The following is a 21,223-nucleotide window of genomic DNA, read 5'->3' as shown; positions in this document are numbered from 1 at the left end:
AGATTTATTTCCAAATTAAATTAAATTTAGTGCTTTAGCGATAATCGGTCAAATTTTATGGAAATATTACATAGTATATTGGATTTGACTATTTTCCCAACACGTACACACACAAGCACACACACACACACACACACACACACACACACACACACACACACACACACACACACACACTAACACAGTTTGAAAATCACACACAAACTACAGCGCTGGTGAAAAGAAGCATTTTAGATATATTCACTCTTTTAGAGAACTGATAAGGATGTAAGGATATATCTAATTAAAATATGAAGAAGATCAAATTAATACTAATTAATGCCTAAATTCATGACTAAAAATATATATATTTCTTAATATTTTCTTTCTACCAAACTCACATCACTCAAAAGTGAATAATATTGGAAGTTATGTTTTTTAGAAAATGAACAATATGTCTCTTATTAAAGCCAATTCTTTAGCCCAAATGAGAAGTGATATTAAGTTGGGATTCAAAAAAGAATAATATCACACAGCTTCTCTGCCAAACTAGTGAGTGCACCAGGGAAAAATGTTTAACTGGCGAAAGAAAAAAACATGAGTGAGTCAATGGTTTCGCAGGCAGGGAGCAGCGGTGCTATTTTCTTATAGCTTTATTTTTTTTTTTGGTTGTTTTTTTTGTGATATATATTTTTTTTTCATTCGGAGTGTTCTAATAAGTTAAAGTCATGGATGAGAATGATTCCAAAGTTATAAGAGAACAGCACACCCAAGAGTGATCAGAAAACACCTCCAATACCAAAACCTTCGGGGAAAACAAGAGAACTCCAAGTCAAACATGTGAGTGAAGCAGGAATGCAAAAAAGATACAGTTAAAAAAATAAAAAATAAATAAAAGGTCCATCAGACTCCAAACTGGTGTCGGGAGTTTCCCAGCTGGGTTTGTTTCATTCGGTTTTGTTGATTTGATTTTCGTTTGGTTTAAAGTTTGAGTTTATTTGGTGCGGACCAGGGCGGTCTGAGCTGTCCAGGCCACAGAGCAGAGCATGCGGACCTGAGAGCGCATGAGGAGCGACTAGAGAGAGGAGGGTCATGCTAGAAGATGTACACAGGAAGATTATTTGACTCTAAAAACCATGCCAACCAACGCAATGTGATAAAACAACGTAACATCTTGAGATAAGTGCCACATTTTTTTTTTTTTTTTTTTTTTTTACAAGAGAGGAGGAGGCAGCAGGAATGATGCTTGTTAATCGGGGGCGGGGGAGGAAACAGATCGAGAGAAGATACAAAAAAAAAGGTCAAAACTCACTGAAAGACAGAGAGAGGACACAAAGGCGATGGAACATGGAGTTTAGAAAACGCATGCAGATGGACGGAAGATGCATTAGAGACGGAAGGAAAAACATCCGAGACACCCATGAGTGATGTTTTAAAACCGCTGTAAAAAATACGAAATCTTCGCCTTGTTGAGAAATGTTGAGAAAATGCTGTGATGTATGTGTTTTTTTTCTTTTTCTTTTTCTCATTATTCTCATCGCCACGACGCTATTTGGGGACTAGACAGAAATAAACAGGAGGGATGTGCCACACGGGCCGCAAAGACCAAAGCACTGAAGACAGGATCACACGTCGCTCCAAATCATAAAACTATACGACGCTCACATCCCTCGGATTTACAGCGACACACACAGGGAAACCAGAGGGAGACCGAAGCACTCCAGAGGAGCCTGTCACACCAATAACACACACAACGCGCGCACACACACACACACACACGCGCGCGCACACGCACACACACACACACGCCCAGCACACGCCTGTGGAAACACAGGCTGCACAGTTTGTTTCTGAATGGCATGGAACACGCACGTCACAGTGCTACGTGCACTTCAACTCACACATGGAGGACACATTACTGTACAATGTATCACGGTAGGATTATGTTTCCACAAGACAGTGCTCTCCTCGCCTTGTGATACGCAGTGTGCACGCACTCCACCCCCAAATACATGATTTTTTAAATATTCAATCTAATAAATGGCACCACTGTCACATAAAATTTGAGTTGTCATGCAAATCCTCTGTAAAAGCTTATAACAGTGTAACAGTGTGATAATAGTGTAATAATAGTGTTGTGTAATAATAGTGTAGTGACAGTGTAGTAAAAGTGTGATAACAGTGTAATAATACATGTCCACCTTTACAGTAGAGCTATCTATGAATATTGAACGTTGGATATATACATAAATAAGTACATAGATATTTGAGATGTTGCAACATTTATTTTCTGCAACATTTCTAACATTTGCTTAAAATCCCCTTGACATTTGGATGGGAAAGTAGAATTGTATTATGTAACAACTTTTAGGAAGTGATCGCAGTCAGCCCAGAAAATGTGATCAGTTTGATTATGTAATGATTGTGACTGCGATAATCTACTTTATGTATCTCTTATGTACATGGTGAATTTTAAGGGCAGTCTAATGGTGTTCTCAGCTGAAACCTGAAATATTTGGGAACCAAGGTCTTAATAAATGTAGACATTAGCGTGCTGACAAATACGGTATCACAAGGCATTGTGTGCACGCAGTTCTGCAGAGAGCACTGCTTTCAGATAATCCTTTTTTCTCCGGGTGCTTTTATGGACTCTTTGATCGTAAACAGAAGTGATTTCATATACAAAGGTCCAAAAGCACCGTGGCAATGCACACTAGAATAAATAACGGCAGCAACAAAGGATTCGAGTGGAGAGGTAGAGAGAGAGGAAGAAGAGAGACAGACGAGGAGCGTCTCCTGGGTTTAAAATGGGACTTATCCCCTTCTGCCCTGTTGTTTTGCCACATTTTGGAAAGCCCCTCCCTTCTGCTGAGGAGGAGACGGCATTTTACTTACATCAAATAACCTTTCTATATACACCTCCTCATTGACCTTATCACGCAGCATGTCCTGAGAGTGGCGCACGAAGGTCACGTAGCCGTCCGCCACGTCCATTCCGGGTTTCTGCAGAAGATGAACAGGAAGTGAGAAGATCAGAAGATAAGAGCATCATCAACTAGTACGATTTTTATTATTATTATTATTATTATTATTGTTTTTTATTATTATTAGAAATTATTATATAATATATATATATAATATATTTTAATATAATAATATGTATAATTATTGTATATAATTATTATAATAATTATTAGAAACCCCAGAAACACAGGACAGGAATCGCAGGGAAGGGGAGCAGAGGTCTGATTTAATCCCACTTACAGGTACATCCACATACTTTGAAGCAGCTTTGACCTGTCAAACAAATCAAGGGGAGAAGGCATGCGTTGTTAGATTGATAGAAAATAAATATGATGCATCAAATGAGTCAGGGCTGGAACAAAAAAGGCAGTCGAGCTCACCGTGAAGGAGAGGAAGGACGAGAAGAGAGTTCCTTCGTCGTACCTTGAAATCTTGGCCAAAACGCTCTCCAGAATGACAACAAACTGAGAAACGGAGAAGGGATGGGGATATGAAAACGCTTCATATCTGTGATGACTGTCATCATTTATAAGTTTGAGTTCTGAATCAGCGCACGACCCGACGTACCTTTGCCACCAGAAGCTGAATCATATCCTTCACGCTTTCCTCGATCAGCTCATCGATCTGGGAGTGGTACTGTTTCTGCAAAGAAGACACGATGTTGAGCAGGATTCCAGCTTAGTGCAGCTTTTTTTTTTACAAACATTAATGAGATGGTTTGGGATGTTGCACTGTTGGTGTTTCTTTTTTTAAGCTTGTACCTCCTGGCCCATCTCCATTGCACATAATTTAGCTGATTGGTCCTTGGCGTCCACCATCACGTTGAACATGGTGCATATTGTCGGGGAGATGCGGAAGTCTGTGGACCTGCTGCTCTTGGCCAGCTTGGACTCAAACGCCATCCTGGTGCTGCAGTGCAATTTAGAACATGATTTTATGCTGTGGCTCTGGGGTAACATCCACTCTGATTGGTCAAGAGCGCCAATCAGCAGTCAGTTATTTCTGACTTTTGGCCGCCGTCTGTTAACAATGACCGTTGTCACGGGCAACCACTTCTCCAACTGGATTCAGGTCCTTGACATCATCCCGCCTACATGATGTGCCAATGCGCTAAGCATACTAGATATACAACTAGGTGTACTAGTTATAAAATCAATTCAAATCAATATTCCTGTTTCAATGTTTTCTTTTATTTAGTAAGTAAGGATGCATTAAACCGGTCGTTATCGCAAAATAACCCCTTTCAGGGTTGGGGTTATTTTAAGATAATAACCAACTGGCTGCTTACTTATGAGGTGAAGGTGGCCTAACGTGTAAATAAAGATACATTTTTTAGTAATCTATGGTTGATGTTCTTTTATTCCCCACTGCCACCCACCGCTTGACGCAGTTCTCGATCATGTCGCTGGACATCAGCTTGATGCGACTCTCCAGGTGCTTTGCAAACTCCTCCTCGGGCCAGTGCAGGTCCCTGATGAAGGTCTGGAGCGCGTCCAGCTTCCAGAACAGGTCCTCCGATGTCCCGGAGCCGTTGCTGCCGGCAAGCCAAACACAGGCAGAGGTCAGAGGTCACAGGTCACCCCGCCGGACAGGGGGGGCGGGACGGGGGGAGTGGTGGAGGAGGGGAGGGGGTGCGGAGGAGGATGCTGGCCCTCCGCACCTCAACACACCTATTTAAACTCTGGCCATATACTGACTGGTCCGACCAAATGTCTCTTGCACTTGTGGTGGGTTGGTGTGTTTTTGGGCAGTCAGTGTATGGGTGGGATGGGGCACAGGTCTACTGAGACAAATCAATAACCATACCACAGAGAATGGTTATTGTAAAGTAAAGTGGGTACATGCAGGTAAATCACTGCAGACACAGCACCTATAACACTGTGTCAAGACAAAGTAATGGGGAATGGAGAGGGAGTGAGGGCATTTAAAATTGAGTTCGAGTTGCGTCCCCTTTTTTTTCGGCAAAAAGGATCTTCCAAATTGCAGTTTATTTTTCGCTGAGCGATCCCCCCCCGCTACCATGTTATGCCCTCTCTCGACATCCATTTCCCCAGGCTGCCGAGGGCCCTGGAGTACTGTTCAAACACACCATGCAGGCCTTTCTAAAGGGGCTGTGATCCCAAGGAGAGCTCAATAAGATACGGATGCAGGGAATTAGGGAGGGTGGGGGTGTGGGTGGGGGTAGAAGGGAGAGGCACAGGATCAGGGCGGATCTCTACGGTCTCGGATGCCAGTTGAACTGGACAATTGTTGCCTGAAGCAAACAATGTACCTAATAGACTTAGACCTATAGACGGCCCTGCTTCTACATCATAGTCCCTCCAATTCCATCTGCTGAACACCCTTCTTCGTAAACTAAACTAGAGTTTTGGGTAGAGACGGCCCTGAGACCATGATATTAGGGTAGAGGAAATTGCAATTAGTGCATAGATCCACTGTAGCCAATTCCGAGTCCCATGGACTAATACTTCAGAGGCACAGATTGGACAGAATACGTTTGAGTTTTTGGAGTTTTGTTTTGTATTATGACATATTCTGCACAATCGCCACAACAAATCCTCTGATGGACGTGGCTCAGGTTAGTTGGTGCCTGTGAACCTCAGCTCAACAGCATGCATGTTGAGACAAATGAGAGGAACGCAGCCTTTCATTGGAGAAACAGAACCCATCTACTCTAAAACCTCCGAGAGGTTCTTGGCATGAACATGACTTGACACAGCCAACGCTGAGGACCTGGAGAAAAATGTGAAAACTGTTCACTTTATTCTTTTAAATGTTCCAATTTGGGCACCCAATCAGAGTTTAGATGAGAAGAATTTGCTTCTAATGGATCTGGGCTTTTTTTGGATTCCCCCGAATGATATTTTACCAATGGCCATCTCCATACCAAGATGATCTCTACTTGCGTGACAATTCTAAGGTTTTTAACTTGTTGAATACACACTCAGAGTCATATATAGCAGCCATCCATGACGGGGTAGAAAAGCTAGGCATTTGTGGAAGGTTAACTGATAGTCCTGCTACTGGCACTGGCAGATTTGGTACTTTGGGAATTTGGAGGTTGACATTTGGTAGATTCACATTGGGCAGATTACTTGTTAAACTCCTGTAGAAAAGACAGACAAAAAGAAAAAAAGAATCCATAACAGTGGTAATGTGGGAGCAGCAGAAAGCCATGTAACACTCATCATCAAAATAACTCAATTTGACAAAATAAGATGGAGACGAACACAAAGTGTGCGATGTGAACGAGATCGATGGTCAACACAGAAAACAGACCTAGACGAGGAAATGGGCTCGACTTGAAGGGACACTGGAGTTATGTAAAGCGTAAAACGTAACAAAAAGTATTTTGACTTGTTTGAGCAAAAGGGATCATTTAGTTCTACCGACAAAAGAATGAAAAATAAACCGTGTCAAAGCCATGGGAAATAAACAAACATAGTATTTCAACTTAAAAAAAAAAAAAAAAGAGCAATTCACAGCAACGGAACAAACCGGAGACTCTCTGTCCCTGGCATCGTCTCAAAACACACACCGTGGGGGTTAGTTTACCGAACAAAATAAAAAGATAAATCACATGAAGACCGAGGGAAAACAGGATGATATATGATGTGTATGAATTAGTCACACCGAGGCGGCCGGTATCTTAAGAAATAATCGGAAGAAATAATCTCAAGAAATAATAGCACGGGAACTGGCTTTATCCAGACCGACGCTGCGGAATAAAACTTCTCCTCCTACAATCTGAGCGTCTGAGCGTCGTGTTGATAAAAAGCTCTGGCGTCTGCAGCCGCGCCGCAGCTTGGCTACTCGACGAGGAAGACTCCTTACTTTACGGGCTCCCAAGACTCCCGCTCAAAGCCCCTGTGAATAGACTGTGCGATGGAGGACTCCATCAGGTCCACATATCTAACCACCAGTGGGGCGTACAGATCCTGGAGGTGCTTGTGGAACTTTCCATTGCACAGATGATCTGGAGTCGGAGAAAGGAAAACAAAGAGGCAGAGAGTGAAGAGGGGGGAGAGACGGAGAGAATAGGGCTGTCGTCATTGGGTGGAGTGGGGGGAAATGTGAAGCGGCTTCAGGAGACGAGGGCAAGTGCCAAGCGGAGGCGGCGGGGGTTTGGCTTACAGTCCGTCCGGAGGAAATCGTTGAGCAGCTGGAAGAGCGGGAAGCTGTCCCAGCTTTCGGGGGACTGGATCTCCAGGGCCGCGTCCATATCGATGGCGTAGAGGGCCAAGAAATTTTCCGCGTGCTCCACCATGAGGTCCGTCCACCACGCGAAGGCCTAAAGAGACACCGGGGGAGGAGAGAAGATGAAGCAGGGGGAGCGGAAAGCGTTTAAAAAAAATTGTTTTTTTTTTAAAGAGCGGAGAGACGTAAAAAAAGGTGGGAAATAAAATAAAAATCCGGTCTTAAAGAAGGGACTGGTGGAGGTTTCCGCAGCCGAGCCCATTAACTATTCAGCGTGTGTTTGCCGTCCTCTGGGTTCTAGCTTCCAGAGATATACTTTAACGTGCACGGATCGTCCCCCTCGGTTGTAAAGGAGAACTATGTGAGCGGGTCCGGCTCCGATCCGAGACGGTGTTTCGTCCTGCGCCGCCATAAGTGTCCAGAGCACAAAGTCACAGCACAAGTAACAAGTGGAAAAAACAGAGAAACATACAATATACATGGATGTAAAGGGTGCGTGTTTCTCTTCAAGGCGGCGTCTGCAGATTCAAGGGAGCGCTGCTTTTTTTATTTTTTTTTTTTCATGCACATGTCGAATTCCTTTCATGCTTTTTATCCCCAAGCGGAGAGGCGAGGGCTCCATCATTCACATCACTGACGTAGCGTCGCACCAATTCCATGTGAATGTAACTCATGCAGCTTGCCACTCTGCGCCGCGCATTCAAAGACTGCAGCGCACAGCGTCTCTCTCCAATTAGTTAAGTGTGGAAATAAAGTTTGGCAAAACATTTTCCCAGTCAGCTCGCTTTACGCCGCCCCCGCCCCCCGCGACAGCTGAGCTTGCTGTTCTGCTGGCAGCCGTTTCTCGGCTCATTTAGCCGTGATTCAAAACTAACACGGTGTAGAGAAGCTTGTCTTTTACGCTCTGTCACATGCAAGTTTTTTTTTGTTTTTGGTTGTTTTTGTTTTTTCTCTCTTGTTTTCATATCGGAAATATATTTATTCAGACTCACTCAGCCTCACCCCAGCAGAACAGCTGCAAAACTTACCAGCGTACTTACCCGCCGACTCCCAACATTTACACATTCACGCTTGAACGTTCTACTTTAGAGAGCAACAGGCAGCAAACAAAGCTGTTCTCCATCGCATTCAAGGAGAAAACAGAGTGCACGTTTTTCGAGGACGGGCGGCTACCCGGGAAATAATACTTTGGGGTATTCTGACGCGTCCGGGGAGGCGGACGAGGGAACAAAAACAGGCACTTTGGGGGTCTCCGTTGCAGGGACGGCACACACTGAGGACACGGAGGGCGGGGTGGCGGGCGGTTGCGCTGTCTAGCTTCTCCCGAGCAGCATCACTTCTGGGGGGGGGCGGGGGCGGGGGAGGGGGGGGGGGGGGGCACATGGCATCACATGCACAAACCGCCATGGGGGGTTTTTGGGGGGTCTGGTTCCACATCACTACATACCTCTTTCCCCTGCTCGGACAGTGGACAGTGAAGACACAGGGAGATGTAACAGAACACAACGTTTCTTTAAGACAGGTTCGTTCAGAGGCTTTTGCCACTACTACGAGTGGGAAGCGAAAGGAGGGATGGAACGAAGGAGCCGGGAGAGAATGTTGGAACGAGTGCGAGCTGTAAAACTGGACCGTTGGATGGAGGGGGGGGGGGGGTACAAATGGTGGGGTTGGAGGTCATTTCGGAGGATCACATGAGACATACTTTGGGAGCTTATCTGTTCGGCATGCTTGGATAAAAAGGGGGGAAGAGTATTTTATGACCCAATGAACATGCTATGTGATCACAATATGTTGTGCAAGCTACAGCGGCTTAATCGTATTCTGTCTTTGTTTTGTTTTTTTGTTGTTCTTTTTTATTTTTTTTGCGGTTTTACCGGGCTGCTCTCCCTTGCTATGTGTCTAAACCCACACAGTGCTGCTCAGCAGTCTTCCTCACTACAAGGTAGAAGGTGCCTTTTGCCATAGTGGCGCACATGCGATACAGGGGGTTTGTGATGGGGACTGAAAAGAAAGAGAAACAATAATACTGTACCGATTGATCTCCAGAACTTGTGACTGCCGCCTGTCAAGCATATTCAGAGAGATACAATAAATCTGCTTTATCTGCATATTCTACTTCGAGTTGTAGTTCTACACATCCCAACATGCTAATAATCCAATACTTTTAATTAGGTGTTATAAATTACATTGTGATATAGAGGCCGTATAGCCGATATTAACCTATATTTACGTATGGTCTTTATAATACAGCGGGCTAAATTCAGTAGAATTGCTCAATTTTTCAAGGCAACCAACGCTTTATATAACATTGCACCACCTAGTCATGAATTATGAATTAGATGAGGGAACTGCATAGAGCGTATCATTTTCCTTTGTAATTTAAAATCCCTCTTTAAAGAAAGTGCTCGGCTATGCCCCTTCCAACTCCAATTAGCGCATTTCCGAAATTAAATCTTTGAAAGACCCCTTTTTTTTTGGGTTACCAATACATAAAAGCAGTTTTATTTATAGTACACTGAGAAAGGCTAAGTCCTTGCTGTGGGGTGGGCTGAGATAAGAGTGTGTGTGTGTGGTGTGTGTATTTGTGCGTGTGTGTGTGTGTGTGTGTGTGTGCGTGTGTGCGTGTGCGTGTGCGTGTGTGCATGTGCGTGTGCGTGTGTGTGTGCTTATGTGCGTGTGTGCGTGTGAGGAGGAGGAGGAAGCCGCTTCCCACTCACCTCAGCGTGGTGTTCCTGGTTCTGCTGGAGGACCTCTATGACTAACTCCGCCAGCCGAATGGTCTCCTCCAGTTTTTTGGCAGGCGTGACTAAACGGCCTGCGTTCTCTGAGACAAAGGGATCGAGGCGAGTGCAGAGTGGTTAGTCACGCAAGGAGACACATCCCAGGGCTCGCTGCGCTCTCAATTCTTTTACTTTATAACGACTATTTAAGATCATGTTCTCATCTATCTATGTAGATAACGTCTAAACATCGCGTGGGGGGGGGGGGGGGGGGGAGGGAGGGGGGCTCTGGACGGACCCACAGACACATGCTCAGTTTTGCTTTTCTGTGCTTTCAGGTTGAAATGAACCTTTTTTTTTTTTTGTTATCAAACCCTAAAACATGAAACGTGTCATCGCAGGGACGCACGGTGCGATGGGGGCGGGTGGAAAGCGAGTGGATCCGTGTGGTGAGATGGCATGAGTGGAAACAACTAATTTACACTCAACAAACAAAGCAAACCAAGATCTAACATCTAACAGACACACAAATCGACTAAATGATGCAATTCTTCAGTTGTTTTTATAGAGAAATTCTCATATTGAGACTAAACAACGTCATTCTCTGATTTAGTTGCAATATGGGTGAAGTAGAGAATTTACTTTAAATGCAATTTGTAAAATGTGCAAAATGCAAAATGTAAGAATTTAAGAACAGTTTACCGTCTAGTCTACACTTTTGCCTCTTGGTTGTGGAGATTTAAATTATATTGATGATTCCATTGGTGATGACAGGATGAGGTACTCAACATGTACTTGTCATGGTCAAATGAGATTTCTTTAAACATTGCAGCAAACATGACATGATGGCTATACCTCCTGAACATGTACATATGAACATGGATACATTCATTTAAAATGAAAAAAGCACATATATGACTGTACATGAACTAAAAATAACTCAAATTGCGATTCAGTTGTATTGGTCAGTGCCTTGAGCATTTTTGGTCATGAGCATTTATTTTTTTATTTTTTTATTTTTTAAAAGTCAAGTAAAATGGCAATAAATATTTTCTAATGTTTTTTATTAGAAAATGTATTTAAAGGTAGCATAAAATAGATTATGTCAAATTAAGTTAAATCAGTTTATTCCAGCGTGTTTAGGGATTTCTAATAGTAATTCAGCTTATCATTAAGGGGCTTTTGTTGAATATAAAATTTAACAATTCACTATAATTCTTTTTTGAGGGACATTTGGAACTATGGTTGAAGCCTGTTTATTCCATGAAACCTGTATCAACACTTTATCATAATTTGTTATGAGATTGTTCAATGTAACCTATCAAGTCAAGCTGAATGAGATAAATCAAATTCAAATGTATTTATTGCTTTTAAGTTCCATAAAGTAGAGAACATCCAAATGATAAGTGACATTGATTCCACTTCAATGTATGATTATGAATGAGGAAAAACTCCTTTCATTTTCCATCCATTTGCATTGTGTCCGTGATAGGAATACTAATATTTTGTGAGTAAACCCTCATTTATCTGACTTCAATGCAAATGCATGGCTATAACCTTTGCTATTTGTAAGTGATTATGATGCTTTATTACTATAAATAATTTAGCATACACACGTATAAATAATAGATAAGTTGAAATTTGCACTTAAGGCTACAGTAAATGAAGAAAATGCAAATGAGTCATTTGGAGTGCTCCAAGTGAAGTCCTACATTAGCCACATTGGGATTCAGATAAAGCAGATGGGTGTCAAACACGCCGCCGCAGGATGAGTTGAGTCAATTTTGTTTTTCTATGCATGTCATATTTAATGGCCTCCCATATTTTCCCATTAGAAGGGAAGACAGACACAACCCGCCCCCCAGAAATCTGCTATTCCATATCTGTGGTGTCTATCTAAATTTTAGTTCAATTAAATGAATCATTCGTTTGTTAAAAAAAGATAATAAAAATAAAATATAAAAGTGGTCCTTAACTCGCTTATACAAATGACTAGATTTCTGGCTACTCGGAAAAGCTGAAGATGGAAATCTGTTTTAATATTTTTTCTATTATCAATGCAAGCAATTTAAAAACACATACATTCTTAAATCACCATGTTTTTAATAAATAAATAGGAGTGAATCATCACTTTAAATTTAAGGTGAAACCCCGGACCTAAAGTTAAACATTGCTCTTTTATTTAATTAAAAATAATATATCTGGATGTGTATTAGGATGGATGTATATTATTTTCAAAATGTACTTTTATGATTTCCTCTACTGTCCTCATGCATGCAGGTGTCGATGTGAGCGTGAGCGTGCACAGCTACACTGCGGCTAACCCGCAAGCTTTACAATCTAAAGTTTGCTTCACCTGGATCCTTCTGATCCTTTTGACCTTTCTCAACTTCCGCCAGAGAAAGAGAGAGAGAGGATAAAGAGCACAAGTTTAGATTTAACAAGCTCTACGGGTCATGTCCAAACGTTTGGTCGTGGTTCGTCGCCATCTGACCCTTTGGCGATGTCACGGACACACAGTAAAAAGAAAAACAGAAACACTTAAAAACGTCAGCCTGTGGAGAGTCGAAAAAATTAAAAACATGACAACAAGATGTTTGTCAACAGACAGACAAAAGCTCAGACGTCGGGGAACAGGTTCAACAAAGACACTCGACATCTGCGGCAATCGAGGACGGGAGGACGCACGGAGTTGATTTCTAAACACGCGATGAGAAAAAATCTCCTCATGCACTTGACCCTTCCTTCCGCGTTTCGGTGTTTTGTGCGTATATCTCACGCACATTGATTCTCCTTCTACCGGTGTTGACAGTGACACAGCCTACCTTGGCCAGCACAACACACCACTGACACAGAATCAGACTGGATGGCTGAAGGAGAATAAAAATGTAAGCAAATGTAAAAATGCATTCAAGTCAAAGAAATGAGGCGATCCAAACCAAAAGAAAGAAGCTTTACAGACTGGACTTCTCATTCACGTCCATCACAAGCAGATGGCACGGTGACGCTCCCGGAATAGCTCGGGGGCGGCGCTTGGATGTCCGCGCTGGTGCTCTCCCCATTCACTCCGACAGACACAGCCACAGATATAACGAAGCATGGCGGGGCGGGGGGGGGGGGGGGTGGAAGAGCCTAAATGAGAAGAGAAAGAGACATGGTGCGGGGGAGGGAGGGGGGGATAATGAAAGTACTCACGGATGGTTAAATCCATCACTTGTGACGCCAAGCAGAAGACAGGGTGCTCATACATTTCCCTCTTTTTTCCTAGAAAAGAGGATGGGGGCATGCAAGAGGGCGGGGTCAGAGGCTGGAGGTTTGGAGGTTTGGAGGCTGATGGGAGAAGGAGGCTTCCACCAGGGCGGGCAGGAGGCGCAAACAAGGTCAGGGCTAGTTCGCTAGGGCTTCGTTTTGGACCTGATTGTCGTGAGGACGGGAGGGGGTGGGGGGGGGGGGGGTGGAAGGGGGGGGGGGGTGGGGCGTTCGATCCACACACGGCAAGATAGTAAGGCTCAGGACCTTAGTATCTTTGGCACCCGAAGGGATTTCTTTTAAGGCATAAACCATATCGTTAGATTCGGTGTGTAAATTTGCAGATCGCTTGATTGGCTATCATAAGGATGTAAAAGCATATGGCCTGTGATATATCTTTTGACATCATTAACCTTGTTATTGCTCTATCCATGTCATTTTTCTTTTAAATATGTATCCATGCCAACAAAGAAACACCTTGTCATAATGTCATTAAAGCACATGCAGGTTGCCGATGCTGGTTTGGACTCGTTCAATCCCAGCATTCCTTAGCATTGGTTTGAAAGCCACTCATCACATCAAGTGGTCAAATAACTGTGAACAAGCCAACAGCTGTAGGAGGAGGAGGAGGAGGAGAGAGGAGGAGGAGGAGGAGGAGGAGGAGGGAGGAAGAGGAGGAGGAGGAGGAGTAGGAAGAGGAGGAAGAGGAGGAGGAGAGAGGAGGAGGAGGAAGAAGAGGAGGAGCAGGAGGAGGAGGAGAGAGGAGGAGCAGGAAGAGGAGGAGGAGGAGGAGAGGAGGAAGAGGAGGAGGAGAGAGGAGGAGGAGGAGTAAGAGAGAGGAGGAGGAGGAGAGAAGAGGAGGAGGAGGAAGAGGAGGGGGGAGAGGAGGAAGAGGAAGAGGAGGAGAGAGGAGGAGGAGAGATGAGGAGGAGGAGAGAGGAAGAGGAGGAGGAGTAGGAGGAGGAAGCGGAGGAAGAGGAGGAGGAGAGAGGAGGAGGAAGAGGAGGAAGAGGAGGAAGAGGAGGAGGAGAGAGGAGGAGGAGTAGTAGGAGGAGTAGGAGGAGGAGGAGGAGGAAGAGCAGGAGGAGGAGGAGGAGGAAGAGGAGGAGGAAGAGGAGGAAGAGAAAGAGGAGGAAGAGGAGGAGAGAGGAGGAGGAGAGATGAGGAAGAGGAGAGAGGAAGAGGAGGAGTAGGAGGAGGAAGAGGAGGAAGAGGAGGAGGAGGAGGAGGAAGAGGAAGAAGAGGAGGAGGAGAGAGGAGGAGGAGGAGGAGGAGGAGGAGGAAGAGCAGGAGGAGGAGGAGGAAGAGGAGGAAGAGGAGGAGAGAGGAGGAGGAGAGATGAGGGAAAGGAGGGGTTGAGAGCAGAGCAGACAGGGGGGCCGAGAGGAGGAAGAGAGCGCTCCGGAGCGAGGAGAAGAGAAGCCAGAGCTGACAAGGAGGCTGATCGTTCAAGGCAAGCGACAGTCGGTCGGTGGAGTCAGAGCTTTAGAAGTTTGGACAGGAAGGACGGGAGGTTTTGCGTCAACGGGAAGCTGGGAGTCGAAGAGGACATTCAGTTAAGCTGGAGATACAGTCCACACACTGAAGGACACCAGCGGCCAGGAGACCGTACAGCCTTCAGAATCAATGCACAATGAGAGATCAGCACATCGAGAGGTTTCAGGGCTTTGGATTTGAATGCATTTTTACTCACACACCTCTACACAAAAGCCAACTTGACCTACAGAACAGCACAGAGCTAAAGCAGGCCTGAAACAAAGGAGAGAGTTATTTCAACTCAGAGACAAAAAAAAAAAAAGAAGAGTGGCCGCCTGCAACAAATAATTTGGGATGTGAGGTCATTTTGGATATGGACACAAATACACTTTACGGGAGATCGCCGCGTGTAAATATGCACATTGGGATGTACGATGCTACGTCGGAATAATGAACAGCATCAGGGACATTCTGCTGAAACAGAATTAAAAAAAAAAAGCTAAAATTTCCCATTCCCGCTGAGGATGATCATTTCAAATCACCATCACAAAACCATGACTGTTGTTTGCATTTATTTTGCATTTGCAAACTTAAAAGTACAATGGACCAGTGCATTTATGTGAAAGTTGTCAGGAGAAAAGAAAAAAGCAGATTCTCTCCGGGCGGACACGTCGGGCTGCAGTGAGAAACCTCTTTACCTTCGATTTTCGCATATTCCGTGATCCGCTGGTAGTTGAGCTGAGCGGCCTGTTCCAAAGATTTGCGGATGACTCCTTTCACCTCCTCCTGTGGGACCGGAGTCACGATATCCTTCATCAGGACCTGCGGACCATGACAGGGGGGGGGGTGTGTTAATGTATCACAGGGTCAACGGTGAGTGTGGACCATCTTTAAAAAAAAAAGGCGTGTTATTATTTACAAACCCTCTCGAGCAACGATAAAGTGGCCTTCAGCGCCCCCTCAGGTCGGCCGAAGGGGAAACAGTATCTACGCCGGAAGTACAAAAACAACAACAGTCAACAACGTTTGGGAAAGATGAACTTTGCGAAGACTTGAGAAGGGAAAAAATAAATTAAAAAAATAATAATAATAATTAAAAAAAAAAAAAAAAGGGCTTCGGCCGTCACCTGAAATGTACGATCTGGTTTTCCAGAATCACGCGCAATCGCTCTTTGATTTCCTCGAAGCGCTCCTTCTCGTCCACTTTCACCGTGCTCAGCCCGTCTGGCCTGAAAGCAAGGACCCAAACACGTTACAGAACCCAGTCACACTCTCACGTAAACTCGACATCACATCTGCAGAAAGAAAAACCCAACAACTCTCCTCCCTGCTGTGTATCACACTGACAAGAAATGGTATGTCCTCACCTTTTAGGCCTTTGAAGGAGAGGAATTTTGGAATTCCTCCTCTTTCTAAACTTGAATTTGCTCGCCCTTTCAGAGGCCGTCCCAGGTTCTGGGCTCTGTGAGCCTTTTGGGGCCCAGGGACCCTCGCATCCCACAAGCGGCCCCCAATAATTGCTGACCTCTCTGACTTTAAGGGATGCATGGGAGGATGAATAATATGGACAGAGTGAGACTACGGCAACAAGGGATTAAGAGAAAAGAAAAAAGGGAAATGATAGAAACAAAGATTAACAAAAAAAAAACAACACAAAACAAAACGCATCATGATGAACAACAGAGAATAATAAAAAGTACAAGGACAAAAACAGACGGATGCAAAATCATACGATGGCACGAGATGCTGTTTGCGCTGGGCGCTCGGCGCTTGGGAGCTCAAACTCGAAAAAATAAAAGCAAAACTGTGATATCTGACAGGGGCCCACCTGTTCCCGTGGACGTGGGAGGCGCAGAAAGCGAAGCTGTAGTGGAGGAGCGTGGGGTCGATCATGGCGCCGTTGTCAGCCCTCTCCAGCAGGTCGCGGAGGTAGCACAGATGTCTGTGGCAGCCCCGGACCCCGTTCCTGGCGCAGTACTCGTCCAGCACAAACACCTGGCCGGGGCTGAACCATCCCTGCACGCCGTCAAAAAAGGGGGAAACAAGAAACAGGGATGGTGCCACCGCCTCATCTTTCGACGGGAAAAACCGATTGGGCGGACGGTTGGTCGGCGTGGGCGCGGAGCCTACTCACCAGGCAGCAGAAGGTGTCGTTGAGCCTGTGGTCCAACGTGAGCCGCTGCACCATCTCAAACAGCGAGGCGTGGTCAAAGCTACATGGGTTAGCGGAGATAAACTCATCCATGCCGTGTTTCTGAGCTCTGTCTGCGTCTATCCAGCCAACGGTACAGGAAAAGGACATGATTCATTGGAGAGGAGATCAGTGAGGCATGGGCAAAAGCAGCACGATTCTAGTTCATTCAACACAGAGAAACGAGAGGGGTCTCTGGCTACTTCTAGGGCAAATAAAAATAAAAATAAAAAATAAATAAAAACAGCTCACATTGTCAACTTGCATTGTGTCATACAGGGTAAATAGACCTGATGTGTTGAAGGAGGAACAATTTTGTAGATCTGTGGCTAAGCTTTGTGGGGGGAGAGGGGCAGGGGGGCGGGGGGGGGGGACCCTCGACTGTATGCGCATGCATAGTGTTTTCACATTCCCTGATGTTTTACAGGGGATATGAGTCCAAAATATATTTTCGGGAAAAGTGTTGGTTAGGAAGAATTTGATGCATTCTTCCTATTATAATTATTATTATTATTGTTTGTGTATTCAATAGATTCTGCCATTCGCGATTTGTCAACGTCACTCAGTTCCTGACAAATGTTAGGACGTGTGCTGAAAAAAAAAGACTTTTTTTTTTATTTTTATTTTTTTGATCCATCTCATCAATCGACTGCCCTATTTCATGGAACGGTTCAGATCTCTCTTATTATTTGAACGTGGTCAATTTCTTTCGCCAATTTTTAAATTCGTTCAGGGAAGTCTCATCCCGTTATCCCTTTCACTTAATTTATTTAATGCCGAGACCGGACTATATCACTAAACTTTAACAATTTCACGCCTAAGAACTCAAACTGAACATCTAACCTGGAAGGTAAAGCCCCCCCGAGGGAGTTCCACAGAACAAGCACTCAATTATGTAGAAACTGAATCGAAGGATAAAAACCTCTCAGGGCATTTGAGTCACGAAAACAATATTTGAATAAAAAGCTTTCTAAGATCTTTCTTTCTCAAGTGGTAGTAAAAAAAAATAAAATATATATACATATATATATATATATATATACATATATATATATATATATATATATATATATATATATATATATATATATATAAAATAACTGACATTTGCAACATTCACCCTGATTCCATGTGCTACTTTCTTTGTTCAATAACGTTGTTGGAGATGAGGAATAAGACAATGGTGACTCAAGGAGATAAAAGTGACGGGTGGCGTGTCCGTACGACACTGAGATGAGCGATGATGGTGTAGGAGAGGTGGGGGGGGTGGGGGTGGTGAAGGGCTAGACCTGATCGGGGTTGGACTGGACTGGACTGGACTGGACTGGACTGGACTGGACTGGACTGGATTGGACTGGGTTTGGGTTTGGGATTGGGAAACTAAATGATGCTGAGCCGTCAACACAGCACTGACGGCGCTCAGCCTCCGGGTCAGCGAAAAAGAACAAGGGAGGTGTTTTATTACCCATAATACCCATGCACTGATCCTCCCTAAAACAAACCTGAAGTGTCGCTAATCTGAGAAGTAAAAGAGTGAGGCGTAATAAAAATAAAAAAAAAATTTAAATAATAATTAAAAAAGGACGTGACCTTCAGGGGAACCAGACTGGTTAGGCAAGAAGGACAAGACGACCGGGTTTGTGGTGTCAAAAGGTAAGAGAAGAAGAGTGAACGCATGGGGGTCTACACACACTGAGAGAATACAGCGGATGGCGGAAGAAGAAGTGGATCCCGGTGCCGGGTGAGGACGCGGGAGGATGAGAGAGAGGATCTGGTGGGACAGTGAAGAAGGCGCTCAAGAAGGTGCTCGACCGCGCCGGAGAAGAGATGCGCTTTGGGACGACGGGACAGAGGTGCGATGGCGGTGTGTCGGAGGTTGGTGCGGTGGCAGAGCATCCAAAGAGTGGAGGAGGAGGAGGTGTGTCGGAGGTTTGGTCTATGACAAGGAGGTGAATGAGCTATGTCCTCGCACTTTGCTTCGAAACAGAAGAATGAACCTACGGCTAGGGCGACATGGTCACTATCTCGAGAGCGGGTAACGCCTTCGTCCTCGTAAAACATCAAGATAAATAAAAGAGCTGGATTACCAAAGTGAATACATCGTTAGGTTTGCATACACTGACATATTATCACATGCTGTAGAACAGTGTGACCTCACATTGTGATTTCAAATGTCATGCATATCTGCAGACCCATTTACAGGTTGTTGTTTTTTTCTTTTTGGCTTCATCTTTTTGGCATTCCTTTGTTTTGTTTTTTTACGCATTTGCAAGTTGACAATACTTAAGTATGTTGCAGTGTAGAGTTAGGACTTCTAGAGAGCACACTGACAGGCATACCACTACTGGAGTACTCTAATAGGGGAGCAATACAATTTGGTGCAAGTACATGGGTTTATAGCATGAAGCTGACGGAGGCAAAAAACTGTATCATTCACTGGAAGATGGGGGAGATGAAGAATAGTTCCAGTAATTCCATCAACGTAATGAAGACATGACACGGGTGTTCTCCTAATCAAGCAGTCAAAGGGCAGTCAAAAAAGAAAAAAAAAAAAAATCAAAATGAGATTTCTCCCTCCTGGAGGCGTGACAGCTGGTCTCAGCCTCAATCTACAGGCCCATCTACTAGGGAAGAGAATGCCAGGAGTATTTTATGGTAAGAAGGGGCGGCATCAGCTACTCCTTGTCATTAGCATTCAGAATACTCCGTATACATATTTGCCAACTCTCGTGAAGAGGAGCAAAATAAGGACTAAAAGCAATTGATCCCTCATAAGTAAAGCATGGACAGTAACAAAAAAAGGGGTTGTAATAAAAAAATAAAAAATAAATCAATACAAATTGGAGGAAAAAAGAAAAAAAAAAAAAAAAGCTGCATTCACACTGCGTATAAATTGAACCATGCCAGATTGATGGGGGAGGATCCGCTAAAATTAGAATCCTAATCAAGCCTGAAAACCCCAAATCACATCTCAAAAGATTTCTCCTCGTTGAGACATATTCTGATTTACAGAATAGACGTGTTACTGCGGAGCAGGGACTGAAAGGCCAATATTGAATCCATCAATGAAATCCAGGACTTTTTTCGATTGCATGTAACATTGCTTTACTCTGAGGGGTCCTTTAACCAATAGGTATAAAGAGAGAAGGCAATTATGCAATTACAAATAGATCAGCTTGAACTATCTACTAAGTCAAATAATAAATCTAGGAATAAAATACATGCATCCTAAGTTCGCAAGAATGGATGCCTGAGCTTTGATCCTCAAATTGAGGGCACCAAAAAAAAATGAAAAGTCGTTAACTAATATCGAAGACATGAAGCGAAAAACTTGAAAGGAGAAAAGGGAGTGAGAGAGAAAGCACGTTGCATTTTTTTCAGATAATCGGCGGAGATTATCTGAGCTACAGGGAAGCACTTACCCTTGAGTCCAGCTAGAAGACAGCAGGGTAAGAAGGGACAAACCAGAATAACATAAAGACTAGCAACAAGGCTGAAGGACAGCAATCACGAGAGACCCTGACCTAGCAGCTGCATTACTGAAGAAGGGAACAAGCAAAGCATGAGGAAGAAAACACAACGCAAAAAACGACAACCTATACCAACATGAGAGAGTAGTGGGTGGTGGCGTCCGAGTACATGTGGGGGTATGTGGACTTCACAGGTATTTACGCAAATTAGAGAGGGAGAGAGAGAGAGAGAGAGAGAGAGAGAGAGAGAGAGAGAGACATTTAAGATCCTCATCACTCCACTGCAGTTTACTTCTTCTGGCTCCTGGACATGTATTTAAGTGCTGGAGAGATTGACATTAAGTACTTTGGTTCTATTGCACTAAATATCCCATTACTTTTCATTACTTCATTCATTACTTTTTTTTTTTGGGGGGCGGCGGGGGTGGGGGGGAGGGGGGGGGGGCACTGGTTTCCAGGTGCACTTACCAAATGAAATTCACAGCAACACCTTAATTTTGCAGATGAAACTATGAGTCCAAAGGGTCCTACTACATAAGGAAATATATGTGTTTTCTAGCTGTGAATAAACATTTCAAATAATCATGTGACATAATTTGGATGATGAGACTAGATCATCTGGTCTAAGCACATGGTCTAATGAGTGGACTGCAGCAGAGCCAGGAGGCGGTGTATGTCATGGCCCCAGTACCATTCCAGACCACTAGGGGGTGAAACATGTATGCGTGGTGTGCCACAATGTTTCGGGGAGGGGGGGGGGGGGGGGGGGGGGGGTCGGGGGGTCTGTGCCATTGTGAGGAGGCTTTGAATGGAATCAGCTGGCATCAGAGCAGCCAACTAACCACAAGAACAATCACATCATAGACAAAGAAATCAATGGAGAAACAACGGATAATTTATGCGACAAGATTTTTACG

The 21,223-nt window shown here is 44.2% G+C and overlaps 1 protein-coding gene across 5 annotated transcripts in view; it reads right to left on the bottom strand.

Moving 5' to 3' along the window:
• cadpsb (Ca2+-dependent activator protein for secretion b) overlaps nt 1-21,223 on the bottom strand; it is a gene marked incomplete at its 5' end in the record, with an annotated part of 55,758 nt that overhangs the window by 2,013 nt on the left and 32,522 nt on the right. The window contains 15 exons of one of the 5 annotated variants that reach the window (XM_080000620.1): nt 2,875-2,982; nt 3,244-3,276; nt 3,384-3,467; nt 3,571-3,645; nt 3,765-3,912; nt 4,382-4,537; nt 6,838-6,979; nt 7,138-7,294; nt 9,918-10,024; nt 13,116-13,184; nt 15,344-15,467; nt 15,569-15,632; nt 15,773-15,874; nt 16,474-16,661; nt 16,780-16,916. In XM_080000620.1, the coding sequence (XP_079856746.1) occupies nt 2,875-2,982; nt 3,244-3,276; nt 3,384-3,467; nt 3,571-3,645; nt 3,765-3,912; nt 4,382-4,537; nt 6,838-6,979; nt 7,138-7,294; nt 9,918-10,024; nt 13,116-13,184; nt 15,344-15,467; nt 15,569-15,632; nt 15,773-15,874; nt 16,474-16,661; nt 16,780-16,916 (1,694 nt within the window). Of the gene's footprint in view, nt 1-2,874; nt 2,983-3,243; nt 3,277-3,383; nt 3,468-3,570; nt 3,646-3,764; nt 3,913-4,381; nt 4,538-5,947; nt 6,110-6,837; nt 6,980-7,137; nt 7,295-9,917; nt 10,025-13,115; nt 13,185-15,313; nt 15,468-15,568; nt 15,633-15,772; nt 15,875-16,473; nt 16,662-16,779; nt 16,917-21,223 lie in introns of all 5 variants that reach the window. The other 4 variants (XM_080000619.1, XM_080000621.1, XM_080000622.1 and 1 more) reach the window with 4 other exon arrangements.

The sequence above is a fragment of the Zeus faber genome, assembly GCF_960531495.2.
Source record: "Zeus faber genome assembly, chromosome: 5".
Taxonomy (NCBI): domain Eukaryota; kingdom Metazoa; phylum Chordata; class Actinopteri; order Zeiformes; family Zeidae; genus Zeus; species Zeus faber.
Note: the sequence above shows the minus strand (reverse complement) of the source record. Positions and strands in the feature narration are given on the sequence as shown.